Source organism: Amblyomma maculatum, chromosome 5 (genome assembly GCF_055883805.1).
Source record: "Amblyomma maculatum isolate TAMU_Amacu chromosome 5, ASM5588380v1, whole genome shotgun sequence".
Taxonomy (NCBI): Eukaryota; Metazoa; Arthropoda; class Arachnida; order Ixodida; family Ixodidae; genus Amblyomma; species Amblyomma maculatum.
This window is the reverse complement of record NC_139348.1, coordinates 101093658-101113127: the sequence shown is the minus strand read 5'-3', so window position 1 is coordinate 101113127 and position 19470 is coordinate 101093658. Positions and strand designations below refer to the sequence as shown.

Here is a 19470-nt window from a genome sequence, read left to right as displayed (position 1 = left end):
ATTTGAACCGCCAGCCTACGGCCCTAAAGCGAAGAATTCACTATAGAGGAAGCGACAGTATCCGTTGAAATTTCGACGCTGGCCACGTCAATATTTTTAAATTAGCCCTTAGGTTTCAAATGCAAAAAAAGTAGGTTCAGTGCATCAGATAACCCATGCACTAGGTAATGCATTGCAGAGCAGAAACTTTGGAATTTACTGTGAGTTTATTTGAAGAGTGAAATTCTGTTAAATAAACAAAAACAAAAAATATCGACACTGGTGCCAGCTGAGCCTGTTTAAAAAAGGAAAGTCATATATCTATTGACCTACCCAACGTTGTCATGCGCGCTTGCGCAGTTCGTCACCTTTTGAATTCACCTGTTTTGATAATCATTTGGAGCTATTTCTGCGCGCTTGCTGAGAAGACAGCTCGGAACTTAACTTTTGGCGCAAGGTCTGCGTGCTGTGTGAGTTCGACGAAGCAGCTTGGCGGCCATTTTCGGGGGCGCTCGGGCCGGCCGGCGCAACACGAAGAATCAATTTCGGCATCCGGGAGCGCTATAATGCATGCGAAAATTGGCGACCTACCGCGCTCGTCTTCGCCGGAGCCAGTTAGTGAGGAGGGCCGAGCAATTTTGGCGCAAGGGAAGCTTGCGGCTCGGCCAAGGACAGAGATACACACGACGAATAAAGGGCTTGGCAAAACAAAAAATTGAAGCAGCACTACGGCGCCGACGACTGGTGGCGGTTTATATAGGGAAGGGGAAATAATGTTCAAAAACGCCCGTAAGTGAGGCGTGTTGCTGAAGGAAAGCAAGCACGCTGTAATGTTTTAAGGTCAAGCTTACTGTTCGGGCGATGTGTGTTATATGCTCGAGCAACGATCACTTGCTTAGCGAGGCTGAGCGAACCGCTCACGCCGCACAACAGCCGTTGGCGAGTTGGGAGCAGTATACGTAGAGACACCAGGGGCGATCGCTGTGCGAATTAGCCGAATATTCTCTCGGGGAAGGCAAGTTAGCCTGCTCACGCGAATTCTGTCGTGGGCATAAACGGCCTGTGTGTGGTGTGTGTGTGTGTGTGTGTGTGTGTGAGTGTGTGTGTGTGTGTGTGGTGTGTGTGTGGTGTGTGTGTGTGTGTGTGTGTGTGTGTGTGTGTGTGTGTGTGTGGTGTGTGTGTGTGTGTGTGTGTGTGTGTGTGCGCGTGTGTGTGCGTGTGTGTTGTCGTGTGTGTGTGCTGGTGTGCGTGTGCGTGTGCGTGTGTGTGCGTGTGCGTGTGTGTGTGCGTCGTGCGTGTGGTGTGGTGTGTGTGTGGTGTGTGTGTGTGTGTGTGTGCGTGTGTGTGAGTGTGTGTGTGTGTGTGTGCTGTGTGTGTGCGTGTGCGCGCGTGTGTGCGTGAGTTCGTGTGCGCTTGTACGTGCATGTGCCCTGTGTGTGTTGCCTTTAACGAGAAAACTATTGCTCGCAAACTACTCTGAATAATAGTTTCTTCAGCGAGCAGGTCGAACCATTGCACATTTAAGCTTTTTTTTCTATTTTAAGTGCTGAGATTAGAAGAACCACAACCAGTTCAAAACCAGCGGATTAGTTTCGCAAGCCTAACTAGATTCCTTAGCATTACCTATTAGACTCGGGCTTTGAGGCATTATATATATAGTTCTCTGCCGTCCATTTCCTGTTAACGATATCTGCAACCGGGAGGGCGAAGGCGACCGTGACCAGTGTGCAATCGCCGTGCTTAGTAGAAGAAGGCTCCTTAGGCTTAACTGCTAAGTTTTAACAGGGAGAAATAAATAGCCTACTCTATTTTGAAAGGGAGCACTCTGTTCGGAAGATACACCGTCAAAGTGGTTTCCTACTTGCTGTCACTGTCCAGCTGAGCCACGTTCACAGGCTAGGACAGGAATCAACTTAGTCGACTCCAACGTGCATGCACTGTGTTCATAATATCGAGAAGCCCTTCTCAAATGATAAAGGTGGTGTGATTTCAACTGCACTGTAATTTACGTTGATCAGTTCATCGATAACATCACCAGGTGGAAGGTTGCGTCCCCATGAAGACGTTACGTTCTCGTGGAGACGTTCTCGAGAGAGACGTCCTCGTGGGGACGTGACGTTCCTTGTGGGGACGTTAAAGTCATCGTAGGGGACGTAACGTCCTCGTAAGGACGGGAGTTTATGCCAAATTTCATTGGTACATCAAAGAGGACGTCCCCTTTGATAATCGATGAAGCTTGTGGCGACTGTGGTGCATGCGTCCGCAGCGAATGTCTTGTTTCATATTGCAGCAGTAATGGAAAGTTTCAGTCAAGGGTCCCGCCATCTTACAAGAGCGCTTAGCGAGTCGGTGAAAGTTATGTACCTGATGGATAAGCGCGCCAGGAGATTATGATAACTTGAACCCGTCAGACTATGCTGGAGGTCTTACGCTGCCTTTCATCAAAGAGTACTCGTTTAACCATTGTTTTGAATCTGACATCTTTTTTTCTATTGTTTTTTATAGCAGCTTTCCACGCAATGTTGTCATTCCCTAAACACATACTTTTCACCCGGTTGAGGACATGCATTTCCAGCAGTCTATTTTCTCACAGTGTATATGATATCGATGTCTTAACTATGTTTAAATAATCGCGAAGACACTGCCTCTATTTGCACAAACGAAAACTTCACTATATAAGGATCGAAGTAGGAGTACAAGGCAGTAATTTAGCCTCTGTTGGCATAACAGATTGCAGCTGCTTGTACGCGCGTTCTTCTATAGCGTCTGGCTACGAATCGGGCTTGCAAATGACGTAAATGATTCTGTAATAGTTTTGTTCGACACAATCGCCTTCAAAGTATACTCACATCTCACCACGAGCGAATTATCTCGTCGTCAGGGGAACACTGGGCGCGACGAATTCACTTTATATGCCACAGCAGAGAAGCACACGCGACCATGGCAAAACCGTTCCAGAATCACGCAGCTCGCATACTAATTCATTCGCGGCTGTTGGCGTAACCAGTGGCATAACGACAGGCCAAGGACAAGTAGCTGCAATTTGATTTTTTACATGATAAAAGCCTCTTTGTCGTGAGTGGCTAGCAAGGGCAAGCTCGCTAGCATGCACGTGAAGTTGTGACGTCACACAAGCTCGTGACGTCACAGTGACGTACCATTGGCGGGGAATTTGATTTAAGCGACAGCTGCCCTTTCTTTTTCTTTCAATAATTTCCTGCTCCCTGTACATACATACATACATACATACATACATACATACATACATACATACATACATACTACATACATAACATACATACATACATACATAATACATACATACATACATACATACATACATACATACATACATACATACATACATACCATACATACATACATACATACATACATACATACATACATACATACATACATAGCATACATAACAGTACAATACATACATAATACATACATACATACATACATACATACATATACATAAGACATACATACATACATACATACATACATACATACATACATACATAAGCATACATATCAAACATACATACATACATACATACATACATACATTACATACATACATACGATACATACATACATACATACATACATACATACATCAGACATACATACATACATACATACATTCGATGGAGCAAGCGGAATGCATGAATTCAAAAACGAAGGCTCTCTTGTATGGAAGCAACATGCCGTACGAGTTGACGCTGGATAGCATAATAGACACGGACGAGGCTGGCCCCGGGGGCATCGGCTGATCGACTATACCTTTCTAGGAAAGGCTGCAAAACATGAGAAACTAAGACCGTCATTCTGAAGTTAAAAAAAAAATTAACTAGAAATGTACTTGCGAAAATAGCATGAATATCCGTGAAAACTTAGCAGTATAATTATAGATGGGATAGTAAATGCTTAAGAAGAATAGCTCGGCGTGATGATCTTTTTTTTTTTGCGTGCGTGCGTGTTTGTGTGCGTGCGCGTGTGTGCTTGAGACCGTTCATAAGCGATTTCTGAAGAAATAATTCCTCCTAAAACGAACATACATCTCAATAGAACGTCGTATCCTTTATATAACAAGTTGGCGGGACTACTGAGACGAATGGTTCTCTATATTCCTCGACGGATACGAAAGCAAGCGTCAAGAATGCCAAAGTTTAATAAAATCCATGAGCTGTACCATCGGTACCAAGTCCTGGAAATAAAAAACGTATTATTGTTTTTTTATGAAAGTATATTTGTGACTTCTTTTGTGTTGAAATCTCATGGTAGAAGGTTAGAGATCTTCAACGAAACTATAATCAGCCTTGCGTGGTACGTCCGTGCAATATGCAAGGTGTTTTACTGTAACAAAGAGTTTATGGAGGTGTTGGGTTTCAGGTAAGTGGACCATGATCATCAAGCCCCCCTTATTCTGATATAATAAAACGACGACGCCAAATATAGGAGCCGAAAGGTCACCCGTGCCGGATTTTTTCCCCGTCTTGTACAATAACTTTCATATTGATTCTGACAGCATATATTTGCGCTAGGTAATTGGTCCTACTCACTTGATTTATGACCAACGATTGTTGCTACCCACGTTTTCGAGCGCCGTGCTCTTCTTGAGGACATCTCACGTTAAACAGCTTGTTTCAGCGCCGAATATTTACATAACGAGTATTCGTAATAGCGGGCTCTTCGTTGTACGCCGACAGAAAGCAGTGCAGACGCTTCTAGTTTACAGGCTGTTCCGTTCATGCCTGCGTTAGTGTGTGTACATACCCACCTCAGTACAATAAGTGTGGGTCTGCGCATGCTTAATTGCTCATTTTCCGGGGCTTATATGGCTGGGGCTCTAAGCGGAGCAGGACCTTAGTAGGCACGCTGCGGAGCAGGCGCTGTGCAAATAATGGCGCGGCCTGACGACACACCGCTTCTCAAATTCGACATGCACCCTCCTCCCACCTCGCCCCTTGTGCACACCATCACACGGGACACGCAGTGGGACTTAAGCAAGCACCTGCGCCCGTATAGAGTATGAATGCGATGAAAATTGGCCTCGTATTGAAAAGAAATCCTGTCGACGGTTCGGCCGCGCCCAGTTTCAACGAGTCGTCTTCCCTCGGTGTCTGTGTGTGCCTGGCCACTTGCGCAGCACGCGTGTAAGCTGCACGACCGCTGCCCACGCTCGATGTATTAGCTGGGTTGTTGGGATATATTACGTCCGGCGTGCGTGTAAGTATGCACCAATGCTCCCGTGTGCATGCTTGTGTGTATACTCTGGTCTTGTCCCGAGAGCCGCATTCCACACTTTGTATAATGTCTGCCCTTTGGACATGGAGCTGGTAGTCGGAATAAGAAATAAAATTGCAAAGCACGGGAGTACCGATAAGAAGGGTAATTGAATGTGCCCCACCTTGCTATAATGGCCGCGAGAGGCAACTGGGCGAGTGCGCCGCTGGCTGGCGAAATGCTTGCGTAGCATATACGAGCTGTCGACAGCGACGTAAGGGAAAAGAAAAATGAAAAGAAATGTAGGTGGGTTACATTGGCCAGCAGCAAGGCGGCCGTCGATGCCACGTACGCCAAATACGACACAAGCTGTATAAATTTGTAACCGATTATAGAGATCTTCAAGTGCGCAGATTGCCTACATGCGTGAAAGTTGTACGGATTTCATTTGTAGTACTCTGGCTGGGCTGTCTACACCTCTTTTCACACGTCAGCACATCCCTATTTCGTGTGGCTTCTAACCGCTTTGCCGGCTGTTGCCAGGATTTGATGGCATCCGTCAGATCCTTACAAATCACAGTTTAACTTCGTTTAGGTTCAGAGGAACGAAATAAATTTTAGACGCCACAGAGTTTCTAAATGGAAACACCACTTTTTTCACTCCTTGCTTCCTCTTCGAAAACCGGCTACAAAGGGACTCGTGCTGTTTTAGATGGACACCGAAGGAAGACACTTGGCACGAGCCACAGGACCGAGTCTTTCTTGTCTACCATATGATTGGGTTGGTTTGGCCGGTTTGACGTTCCAAAGCGACTCAGGCTACAAGAAACGCCATAGTGGAGGACGCCGGAAATTTAGACCACCTGGGGTTCTTTAACGTGCATTGAGATCGCACAGCACACGGGCGCCTTGTTTTTCGCCTCCCTCGAAAAGCGGCCGCCGAGGCCGAGGTTCGATCCCGCATCCTTGGGCACAGTGGTCGAGCGCCGTAACCACTGCGCCACCCCGGCGGGCTCTGCCATATGAATTTTGCGGACAGAAATACCAGATCGGCCATTCATTCGCTCTCCCAACGCTCTATTCTGTTGATGTGCACAGCAGGATTTCACGGAAAGATATTCTATGGCCCAATTGTTTTTAAGGATATTTATCCGTAACCCTAACCATAATCAAGATATCCATAACTATGTGGTATACATAATGTAAAAAGTTATAAAGAAGGAGAGCCCCCAACGGGAGTAAGGAACACACATACGGCCACACTATATGGGACAATTTAAAACGAGTTATTTCGCAACAAACCGGCCTTTCTTTAGTATACCCAGCCGAATCAAAAGTTCATCAATAATATATGAGCAACAAATTACCGCCATCGCATGGAAAGACTTCTGACACAGTCCGTCGAGTCAACAAACAAGATACAACCCACAAGAGCAAGTCGTGAATTGGTTTACATGAAGTTATTCTCCGCGGTTTGTAGGCAGGGTATAATGCGATCAATGAATCGCATATTTATTTTTTTGAAGTTCGCCTTTCTCTTTGAATTTATTTATCTTCCGGCGCCTGATAAAAGAGCTATTTGGTGCAAAGCTAGACCTGAAGGTGCGGTAATGGAAAGCACTGACAAGCAAGCGGCAACTGAAGAGGGCAAGTACCATGGTTACGCGTGTATATTTCACAAGCGATGGCGCATCTACCTTCTATTCTTTTTATTTTTGCTCGGATGCATCTATTGATGAACCAGCATTTGTGAATTTCGGGTACAATTAACCGGCGTTACTGAAAACCCGATCGAAAAATATTTCCGCTCATTGCGTTTACCACACTCCGAAGTGGCGGCCGTATACCCCCGTCGCAACGCTGACCAACACGGTGATCAACCCGCGATGCCTCGTAAATCCGTTCTATGAGCTATACAACCATATCCATATGCTCGTTCGGGTAATCTTACCTCTCTTCACGGTGCGAAAAAAAGCCAGACTCGAGCACCCGTTTATTTTATATCTTTCTTGCTCGTTCAAATGGAATCAACGGCTCGGCGAGCATAGCTTATAAGGTTAAAGTCGTCGAAAACACCTCAGGCGTCCCTGACTAAAGAGGCACAATAGATGATGATAACGCACGGCCACCTGCACATAATACGCCTCACGCGAGCTCGTGCGAGACTTTCTATATCGAGCTCCAAGTGCCGCATTTTGTGCTCGCTTACGCGTTCCAGTGGAAAAAGAAAAAAGCCATCCCAAAGAACGTGTTCACAGGAGTGTGTCTTCCAAAGCGTGAGCCACTTGCAGAGTGTGTAGAATATAGTCTCGCAGAAATACAGAGACGTGCTCTGCTCTTTCACGGAACGGACAGATTAGAACTTCACGCCGGTCTCTTTTCATTTGCCTGTTGCTCTTAGACGAAATCCATACACGTATATCGCTGGCTTCAGAAGTGTATCTCAAAGCGGGCAGCCCGGAAGCGAACCGAGATAGTTTTTGTCTTCGTTATCTTGATCTGTCGCGCTCTAGAAATCAGCCTTGTTTTCCCTGCTGGCCAGGCTTCGTGCGTTCTACGCACGTGTGATTTTTCTTAATGGCTCCTCCTCCTTTTTGTTCACCCCAAGTAGCGTGTTCGCTTGAAAAACGAGTATCATTCGGCCACAGTTGGTGCGTCACTTTTTTTTTTTTTTTGTGCATGGCGAGACGTGCATTGCGAGACGTGCATGGCTAGAGTTTGTGCAAAGTATTGAAGGCCTAACTGATAGGCCTCAACATTTTCTTTTATGTCTTGTTGTCTTGTTCGGACAGCTATTGTTGAGGGCTGCAATTTCTCGTCAAGACGATAATACTGCTCACAAAGCAGAAATCTCCACTCCGTAGTACGCTATACAACCTTTTTACGCTATATGCGCTACGGCCTCAGTCAAGTGTCCTTAGGTAACACGGCAAACGCCGTTAAGCAGGCGTAGCTGTATGATAACTCTCGAAACGGTAGCATATTTTAAACGCTTGAGGATGACACGAGCGTGACCAAAAGAAGTGGCACAAAAGGTACCACAACCTGTGCGAGATAATGTTTGTTTGTTTTGTGGGGTTTAACGTCCCAAGCTACTCAGGCTATGAAAGACGCTGTACTCGAGCACTCCGGAAATGCCGATCACCTGGGGTTGTTTAACGTGCACTGACGTCGCACAGCACATGGGCGCCTTACTTTTCGCCTCCATAGAAAAGCGGCAGCTTTTCGATAGACCATAAACATGGACGTAGGAGAGAGAGAGAAAAAAATTTATTGTGACTTATACCTGACCATAAACATACGTGTTTTGTCATTAAAAGTAGATTTTAGAACTTTTCAAGGCCTGACAACATTGTTTGTTAATATAGTAAAAAAAAAGTTCATTGCGTCAATAATGGCAGACTTTTCAGCGCTAGCGATGCATTGGTAACAGTTCGGTTATTCCGATATCACGGCGCTGTGTAGAGTTGAGCTTGATTAAAAACTCTACGAAGGAACAACGACGCTGTTCCTAAACATCCGCAATCAAAGCGGTAGCACTTAGCGTAGGCAAGGGCGCGAATGCCCGCTCGTACAGTGTATGCGGGGACAAAGTTGAACGCCCCTAACGAGGTAAGCAGTGCAGACCTGCTTCCAGGTCATTTTTTACTGATTTTAATGGGCCTACTCGGACGAAAGAAATATAAGAAAGCAAAAGGACAAGGGAGCAAACCTAACGCACAAGTCACGTTCGAGTTGTTTCTCCCTTGTTCCGAGGTCTCTGGAATAAGAAGATGGCGACGTGCCTAATGCGACGGCAACTAGCCTGGTGTGCGCGTACAAGAACGGCCACCAACATTCATCGTGCAAAGAGCGGCAGAGAGCGCTACTACGCCGCGGCACACACACACAACTGGCGCTCGAAACAAGCCGAGGAAACGATTACGTTGGTGACGAAAGATGAACGCACGCTGCTTAGCGTATGACTCCCGTAACCCTAGCAATTAAAACCATCTTCTCTCTTTTCCTCGCGTATACAACCCCGGGGATCAAGGCTGCCTCCTCACGAACACTCACACGCAGTCACACGCACGCACAGACGTACAGCACAAAAACATAAAAAGCATGCATGGGAGATACGGGCCGCCAACAAGATGATGACGCCTCCAGTTTCATAAATGCACCCCCCTCCCTCTTCCTAGCCATTCCTGCCTTTTCTTACCAGCAGACCAGGAGAGCTGGCATTGTGTGTGTGTGTCTGTTCGGTGAGCGCGGGAAATGCCCCGTTGCTGCTACGCGGGCCCAGCGTTCAGCTAATAGTAGTGATTGTGCGCAGACTACACACGTAGACGCAGTTATTTGTGCGTTTTTTCTTTGTTCTTGGCTCGGCAGAGGTGTATCGTTGTGCCAGGCACTCGCGAACAAGAATGTGGACGCTCACAGAACCCTCAAATTGCGGACGTGTTGTACTACTACACATCGCGGCGGCAAAAGTAGGGGGCGCTCGCACCGTTTCTTCTCAAACAATCTTCGTGACCACAGCTAGCATCAGGAACTGCTCTCTTGTAAAGGGGACGTCCCGCGCTAACAAGGGCGCCCAAAGGGCGATTTCGAAGAATTTTAGTCGCAGTTGCAATGATGAAACGGAGGTTGAAAGTACGCTATATAAAAACAAAAGCTCGCTGTATAGCGTAGGCCGGTCGGCGAAGTAGTGAGACGAAAACTGAAGGCGCAACTATACGGAAGTGCGGAGGCTCTTCAAGGCTCGACGGACACGTGACCCCAGACTACTCGTTGAAGCCGTGACGTAGCCGTCGGCCGCTGCAGGGCAGCAGCACTCGAGATGAAAACAAAATGAAAACGGGGCGAGCAAAAAAAAAAAAAAAAAACACGGAACGGGTTTAAGCCCTCGCCGCACCTCACAGGTGGAGGCGGCGGCACTGGCATCAGCTGACTGACGCTGGACATCGCCTGTCGCCGGCCAACTGCTCGCGAAGCCGAAGGGTGATGTAAATATAGCCGCGGCTCGTCATCTTTCCGTCATGTTCCCGAAGAGCTATGCCGCCTGTGCGAGCGTGCGTCAACCATGCTAGAGGTATCTAGAGGCGAGTTCACGACGTATGTCACGCGAGAAGCCGCGAGAGAATGCGCAGGCGCCTCTCGCCGCGCCTCTAGATGGCGCTGAGGAAAACGTGCCGGCCGCGCCGCGCTTTCGGAGACGTTGTGGCGTTCGACATCGGCGTGCCGCCGCTACCCCGTGTTTACGGGGGGCGGAGAGAAAACAAAAGAGCAGTTGTTGCGCTGATCCCTCCACGCACGCCCGGCCACATCTCAATGTGAGAAAGACGTATGGCAGCACCTCTGCGGAAGGTGCTTCTTGCTTCATACAAGGTATCTAGGGTCGCGCGTTTATCAATCAAGGAGGGCTCAAGCAAAACGAACAAGCGATGTTGCCGACTGCCCGCTCTAGAGTGTTGAGCGTTAAAGAGCTCCTTTAAGAAAGTGCGCCTTCCGAAGCGGCCGCCTTCGCAGAAACAAACAAACAAAAAAATCGAAAACGCCAGAGGTCTCTTTTTAGTCCTGACAGAAGAGTATCGCAGGTACAAGGCGTTCGGGAGCGCAGGACAGGGAAACGGCCGGTTGAAGAAGGCATCACGGTTTGCTTGGCATGAAGGTGGTGATTAGAAGCCGGGGTCGTTTCTGACTTTGACGGACTCGCGATAACGACCGCGAGGGAGAAAATAAAGCAAAAATGGATAGCCGTAGGCCTTGTTGTTTTGAGGTTCAAACGCTATGCATGAGCTCTCGCTCGGGACAGGTACAAGCTCGTCACAGCTGTACGTGCAGCGTTCGCGGTGTATGCAGCCATCATCGGAGATGCTCGTGCTCTAGGTAACAATGGCTCATCTTGCGATGAAGCATAGGCACGCTTTCTTAGGTGGGTAAGGCGTTGAGAGCACGTCTCAAGAGATTGGCATATGATTTTGTATATTGACTTTAGCTCTCGTCCTCTTTATTTTCGCGTTCGCCTTTAGAACACACCCCGTGTTTAAAACTTCGAAAAGCCCGAAAACTGTGCACTTCTGCTAACGTATATCGCCTAGAATGAGTGAACATATAATTCGAAGAAATCTTTTCTTCTGCTCTTCGGCCCACGGTCCTTGCACGCAACCTTTATCGTTCATGACGTATATGCTGATCTATAGAAATTTTCAGACTTCTCCTTGGTGCAATGAGTCCACAAATCCCTTGTTATTTGTTTCTCACACGAAAGCATGCCAGAAAACGGATCTTCACTGAACTGCTGCGGTAACGAAAACGCAGTACGTCTATCAACCCTATAGCACGAACGTTTCATTTTTGGCACCAAACTGCCGTGTACCTCACAAATATATATATATATATATATATATATACGCAACTCGGCGTATGGAGGCTTCAAGCCTTCTGCAATCGATGAGGGAACCGATGCGAAAATAGTTTTTCCAAAGAAGACGGAGGCAATTCCATAGAACGATTCCCGAACAAACGCGTCAAATAAAAAAAAATCTCAAAAGAAGAAGTAGGCCGGAAGACAAAGATACAACAAGCCTGCATCGCCCCTTTCCCATCCGCCCAATATTGAAGTGTGATATCAACGCACCGGTCCACTGTAGGGCCGTGTATATTCCAACTCCCAATATTAGACGATCTTTGTGCTTCCTGGTTTGAACAGGTACCCAAACATTCCGTGGTCTGCTCTCAGTACAACACTGCGCTGACATCTTATGCCAGGAAATTGCATAACGTGACGCCATATATAAAATCTTGGCATGTTCTGCCATGGACATGCCCGAAACTCGGGAACTCAACACTTCGATAACGAGGCGCCAACGGAGCAGATGCGGCGGTTCATCGACGTCACTCACTTGGACACGTGACTCGATGAGGTCTAGCCGCATGGCGAGTGCCTCCCGCATAAAGACGTCAGGGTAGTGACTGGCCTCGAACGCCTTCTCCAGTTCCTCCAGCTGCCAGCCGTTGAAGTTGGTCCGCGTCCGGCGACGCTTGCCGCTGCTGCCGCCGTTACCGCTGCCGCCGCCATCTTTGTCTGACTCAGTGGCGTCTGCAAAAAGGAGGGATAAAACACGAGCGGTTATCGCGAGTCTTGAATTCTGAAGTTTATAAAACGATTTTGTTACGGCGATATAAGATAAGTGGCCCAAACCGCCTGCAGGGAAGCTAAGGCTCAGCACGTCTCCGATGTATGTTTTGAAATTACTTAAAACATGTAACAAACTGGGACTAGCCGTATGAAGGCCGCAATCCTGAGCAGGATATGAATGTGCAATGAATCAAGCATGCAGACCGTAGTGTAATTTGTGAATTGCAACACTGTAAAAGCCAATTCTGAACGTGCGTCAAATAAAACAATTAAACCCCTAGCGATTGTCCATGTTGTATATCTATCCACTCATTGCACACCCCTAACTCACATTACAGGTTCGAGGCACAATGCCAAGCCGCCGGCTTGGCAACTCGGCAGATGTCTAGCTGTAGCCACGAGGAAAATTGAACGTAACTTTGAACGTAACTTTCTCTTTTTACTGTAACTTTCAGCGTAGCTTTAGATATGCCATTTATTTAAATAAGACGCTGTTCTCCACGACACTAAAGGCTGCGCTTCCATTGCAGGGCAGATGTAGCTATATATATCTCACCTGTAAGCGCCTACTCTGCAGAACCGGTGCTTTGGGGTTGTACGTGGCAATGGTGTTCACTACAGAGGCAGGCAGATTTAATGTGCTGTCCATCTAGACCTACCCAGATGTGTGTGCGTTTTCATTCCCTCTGTGAATACGTCCAGTGCACACTTGCCGCATAATATGAATCATCCCATCTTGCTATGGAGCACCATGTGCCGTCTTATCAAAAGTGAATGCTAAAGGTTCAAATCTTCTTTTTATACCAGTGCAGCACACGGAAATTATCATTGATAGGTAACTACTGGTCTCACCGCGCCCGTCTTACCGAAATCAGTCGCTTTCGTATATGATGTTTAGTGCTGCTTCATGGATAGTCTCTTCTATTATGTTTGTTGTGCTAAGATATAGGCTTTGGTAGACAAGAGTATTGACATGGCTTTACTCACTACAGGCTCCACGCAAGTTCAACGTCTTTAAGGCTTTCACGCGGGGCAACTTACGTAACTATACTAGTGTTCTTTATTCTACAGAGGACCTTGACATCATGGAACTAGTTGAGATTGAACTAGTCATTGCGCTCCACTCTCCAATCACGCAAGAATCAGTATGTGAAGACAAGAAAAAAAAAATCTCGATAAGTTTTAATAATAATAATAATAATAATAATAATAATAATAATAATAATAATAATAATAATAATAATAATAATAATAACTTATTTTTCCTTAATTACAAGGAAAGGAAAGAAAAGGAGCAGCCGCTAAAAAGCTGCTTCGAAAAGCAGATTGACAGGGGGCGGCTGCCCTTGTATATGACGGCATTTCACAGCAAAGAAGTCACGCTTACACAATGAATAAATAATGAATGGAGAAATAACCAGATTACAAAAAGCACAAGATAAAGCAGGAAACATACGTGAAAATAATACAAAGACAAGCCGCAAGATAGAACACTTAATTTAAAAATATGTATTCATAGCAACATTTCGCAGATTAATTTAATGGGAGGAATAGAGAAATCTTGACTACTATTAGGAAAGTATTCATTTTATATGGTAAGAGGCCTGAAGCGAAGCATCTGCGTACCATAGTTCGTTCGGCACGCTGTAACGTGCCAATGCTCCGGATTACGGGTGTCGTATGTGTTTATGTTGTCTTGAAGCGCGGCTATGAGTGCTAGCGTGTTGTCCTTTTAGTGATGCCTTGTTTATATAATCGCCAAAGCCTGTTGTTATACAAATATGTTACTTTAGCCGTATTTAGCTGCTTAAATATTGGTCCTGTATGTTCGAGGTAAAAAGCTTTAGTAATATTTGCGTTGTTGTGTTGTGTTGTGTTGGTTTTTTTGGCGCATAAGCAACTAAGGCTATCATGAGCCAAGAGCAAGGTTAATTTGTTTTGTGAAAAAAGGGGGAAAATGGGTGTGCTTAAACTACAGTTTGTTTAGAAAGTCTCCTTTTAGGAAAAGGGGTTGCGATGGTTTTTATGGCGGATTAGCTGTTAACGTAATGATGTGGAAAGCATGTGGTTTTAATTTGTTTATTGATGCGCACTTGATTTATTCTACAGTTTGTGTAAAACATTTGCTTCCATTAGAAAACTGAAAACACACGACAAATCTACAAGTTCACCTTCGCCTAAAATCAATTTTGGATGAAAAGGAATGTGATGTTTGTAAAATGGGGTAAAATATTCTTTTCTTTGTGTTTCGAAACCTGAGCATGTGAGTGAAACATGGTTAATAGTTAGTTGTTCTCCACATTCTTCGCATTGAGGTTTGTCTTTTTTTTGTCAGCAGAAAATTACGTGTCAGGTGTGTGTGTCCAATGCGGAGGCGGCATTTCGTTACTTCTATGAAACGTTCCTGATGCCGGCACGACATCCATTCTCCCAAAATGGGCTTTACTAAGTGTAGTTTGTTATCCACTGTACTATTCCAGGAAGACTGCCATTTTTCTTTTTGTTTCCGATGTACAAGTTTCATACAGTCTTCGTAGGGTATGTTTATACACCTCATTTGCTTGTCACGGGCTTTCGCAGCACATATGTCTGCTCTCTCGTTGCTTTTAATGCCCACGTGACTCGGAACCCAGCATAATTTTATGTTATATCCTCAAGCAATGGCTGTTGCTATATGATGTATTATGCCTCTGAGTAACGGAGCGGCTGCATTTCTTAGATTTAGAGCTCTGAGGACGGTTAAGGAGTCTGTGTAAATAATGCCGTTTGTAACATTGTCTTTTATAATTTTCTCTACGGCAACAGAAATGGCGTGCGATTCAACGGCGAAAATAGATGAAGAGTGTGGAAGTCTTATTATTTCCTCGGAATCTCCTCGCACAACTGCACTTCCCGTGTACATAGCTGTTTTTGATCAATCGGTATAAAACTCTCTGAAGCTTCTGTATTCTTCCTGAAGTTTAAGGAATTTCTGAATAATGTGCTCTTGTGGGGTTTTAGTCTTTGGAAACTGTGTGAGGGTGAGATCAAAGTTTGCGGGAAGATTGTACCATGTCGGTAGAGGGCTGTTGTTTTGAGCGATATCCGCGGTTATGTGTCCAGAATATGGAGTTTGCAACATATCTCTTCGAACCGCATTATCAATGGCCTCGTTGACTGAGGTCTATTCGTGAAAATGACTCTGGAGGGGCGAGTTGTGACTATTGAATAGCACAGGTGTTTTTTTTTTTGTGACTTTATTCTGAGGACATATGCGCATGTAAGTAAAGCTCGTCTATCTTTCAGTGAAGACTCGTTAGTTTCCACATAGAGGCTATCCACAAGAAGACGTTCTGTATGCACCACAAGCAAGGCGAAGGCCTAAGTTATGCACTGGGTCTAATTTCTTTAAATATGATTGCCTAGCTGATTCATAAACTATGCTTCCATAGTCCAAACAGGAGCGCATAACAGAGCAATATATATGCAAAAGGCATGTCCTATCAGATCCCTAATGTTTACGTGAAAGGATCTTCAGGACGTTCAGGGTTTTGGACGCTTTCTTCTTTAGTGCTTGTATGTGAGGTAGAAAAGTGAGTTTTTTGTCAAAAGTAATGGCTAAGAATTTGTGGTTATTGTTTACGGGCAATTTGATTTCATTTAGGTGTAAGGTAGGGTTGGGCTGTATGCCTCGTTTGAGCGAGAACATAACTGCCACTGTCTTCTGCGGAGAAAATTTAAACCCATTTTCACTGGCCCATTTAGTTAGCTCATTTATTGTTAATTGGACCTGTCTCTAACATGTGGGCATGTTACACGATGTGTAGGCTATTTCAAGGTCGTCTACATAGAGTGAATACATTACGGAATTTGGCACCACTTTGCTAATCGTATTCATTTTTACAACGAAACGTGCTGTGCTTAAAATGCACCCTTGTGACCATTCTCCTGCAGAAAGGTTCTTGACAAGGTGGTCCCAAGGCGTACTTGAAACTAACGTTGTGACAGAAAGTCCCTTAAAACCTTTAGCATTCTGCCACGTATGCCTAAATCTGCCAGGTCGCGCAATATCCCAAACCTCCAAGTTGTGTCCTATGCCTTCTCAGGGTCAAAGAAAGCGGCAAGGCAATGCTGTCGGTGTATAAAAGCCTCTCTGATAGTGTTTTCGAGACGCACTAGGCGGTCAGTTGTTGAGCATCCTTTTTTAAAACCGCACTGGTGAATATTTAAAAGTTCATGAGATTCTAAGACAAAAGTTAGTCTGATGTTTAAAATACTTTCAAATGATTTTGCTAAAACGCTGGTGAGAGCAATGGGCCTATAATTACCAGGAGATGACGGCTCCTTTCCAGGTTTCAAAAATGGTACGACAACCGCATTTTTCCACGCCTCTGTCAATTTTCATACGACCTAAATTTTCTTTAAAAATTTTAATAGTGCCTCTATAACAGGTTCGGATAGGTGGGCGAGCATTTCATAGTGAATTTGATCAGGACCAGGTGCAGTCTGTTTACCGGCAGCTAGGACATTGTTTTATTTTCTGTATGTGTAATTCAGTTATTATGTAGTTCTTTTGTACCACCACTTGCCGGGAGTTTTTGTTTCTCTGCTGTGTTTTTGTATTTTAGGAATGTTTGAGTGTAGTTTGATGAACTGGAAACTGCAGAAAAATATTCACCTAAAATATCGGCCTGTTCTTGTATAGTTGTATGTACTCCGGGGGCTGTTAGAAGGGGAATGGTGAATGGAGAGTAGCTGCCATTTAGCTTTCGAACCTGTTCCCACATTTGTTTTGATGCTGTTAAGCTGTTTATTGATGTTACATAATTCTGCCAGGAGGTTTTTTCGGCGCGGCGGCGGATTTATCGGGCTTTGGCTCTTGCTTTTTAAACTTTACGAAATTGTCCTGTGTTGGGTACCTGTGAAACGTCCTCCATGCTTTGTTTTGTTCCTTTTTAGCTTCTTTACATTATTTTGAAACCAGACTTTGTGATTTTGTTTCACCACTCCAGAGGACTGAGGAATTGCTATGTGCGCTGCAGTAAGGATGCAATTTGTGTAAGCATCATTTAGTTCATCTGTATTACATCTATCTGAGGTAATTTTTTCTAGGCTGGTCTTCTCTCGGAACAGGGCCCAGTCGGCTAAATGCAGCTTCCAGCGTCGCGGCTTGAATGGGATGATTTGTGGTAAAGATGTTAAGCGGATTAGTACACGTAAGTGGTCACTTCCGTATGGGTTATCTAAAACGTCCCATTTAAAATCTGTAAAAATAGAAGGTGAGCTGAGAGATAAATCAATACAGCTCATTTTATCCTGAACTAGATAACAGTAGATTGGTTTCCCGGTGTTAAGGAGACAGATATTATAACGCAGTATAAAATCCTCTATGACTCCGCCTCTCGTATCTGTTTTTCGACTGCCTCAAAGGATGGAATGTGCATTAAAATCTCCTACTAATAAAAATGGCTCTGAAAGCTGCTTTAAAAGATCTTCAAATTCATCGCTACTAAATTTAAGGTGTGGCTCTAAGTATATGCAGCACGTCATTACTGTTTTAAAAGCTTATAAGGTCCCCGCTATATCTTCAAACTTAGTTTTAAGTTTGTGTTCTCGAACAGCTACTCCATTTTTCACTATGATGGCAACGCCACCTGAGAGCCTGAGAGCCTGTTCTCGATCACGACGGAAGACTGTATAGTTTTTGAGTATGTTCTTATGCTTGGGACCTAAATTTGGGTTTGCAAACACAAGGCTAGTGGTGAGTGAGTGGCCAATAAGTATTTTATGTCATTCATATTAGTTAAAAATCACCTGCAGTTCAATTGTATAAAAGCCATTTTGTGTTGAATGAGTACAGAAGGCTAAGTTTAGTATTCGGGCCCTCTGATTCGGGGCTTATCTCTTTTCTGTCGATCCAAGGAGCTGCGCCGCCCGTCCGAAGTCGACGGCCCAGGACTGCCTTGTGTCCATCGCGTCATCTGACACGCTGGACGCCCGTGCAGACCGCACAGGTACGTTTGTGTTGCCCTCACCGCGTGGTGAGAGGCCTTGGGGCCGGCTGACTTGGGGGTCTGCGCAGCCTGTTTTTTCAGGTGGTGGCGCAGCGCTGGCCGCAGCCACAAAGGGCACGGATGGCCCTGCTCCCGTTTCACTGTGTGAAACCTGGGCAGGTGCCAGTCTGTCGTGGCTCAGTGCCCTGTTGCGCCACAAGAGAATAGGCAGGTTTATTTGACAGAACATGATTTCATGCTTCCCGGAAAGTTATGTTTATTTAACCTTGATGGTAATAATTTCCTTTTTTTTTGTTTCCACATTGGACATGTGCGTGAATAGGCAGGATGACTACCCTCACAGTTGGCACACAAATGTGGCTGAACCTCACATTTCTGGCAATCGTGTTCACGGGATGCACATTTTGCACATCTCTGCTGGCCGCGGCAGGTCTGAGAGGCCCAATGCTCACGAACATTTCTCATTGACAAAAGCATTGCACGTTGAAGAAAAAAAAAAATAAACGGAGGAAAAGAAGTGCTGCCTGAAGCGAGCATGAGCAATTTTCCCGTGCGGCTGGCTTTTTGTTGCTCCCAGCATTGCAAACTTGGCAGGCGTCGTTGCTTCACCGAGAAAACAATCACGGCACCTCGACATGTGTTCGCGGGATAGGTGCCAATGCGCTTCAGTTGCCCCACACCTTAGGCAACACGCGATGGCGGCATCGTCCTGCGCGGCAACATCAACACGCGAGAACAGCGTGACAGTTTTTAAATTGAGTCCTCACGGGCTCCCGAAACCAGAACAGAGCATTTTCCGCGCGAACGTGACGCAGTAGACAGGACCGCAACACGCCGCATTTGACAGACATCGAATTCCGTACACGTCATCGTGGGCGGATGCGGTGCCAGCCGGCGCGCAGGAGCACCTGAACGTCGTCCGCGAGAACGCGCTGATATATCAAACGAAAATAAAATTCGCTGAGCAAAAACAGGGAAACAAGTGAATTCATCGGTGGGTGCTGGAAGGAAAGGCATCTCACACGCTGCCAAATAAGGTTGACGAAAGTAAAAAAAGAAATGCGAACAAAAAAACTCCAACAATAGCATGAAAAAAATAATAATAAAGACAGCGCTATAATAGTAGGGTGTCAGCGT

The 19470-nt window shown here is 45.5% G+C and overlaps 1 protein-coding gene across 1 annotated transcript in view; it reads right to left on the bottom strand.

Annotated features, from left to right (window-relative positions):
- Positions 1 to 1836: 1836 nt before the first annotated feature.
- Positions 1837 to 19470, bottom strand: part of LOC146189030 (uncharacterized) — a 146134-nt gene continuing 128500 nt past the window's right edge. The window contains exons 3-4 of the mRNA XM_084605164.1: positions 12105 to 12301; positions 1837 to 1875 (exon numbers count right to left, since the gene is read on the bottom strand). Of these exons, the coding sequence (XP_084461290.1) occupies positions 1837 to 1875; positions 12105 to 12301 (236 nt within the window). The remainder of the gene's footprint in view (positions 1876 to 12104; positions 12302 to 19470) is intronic.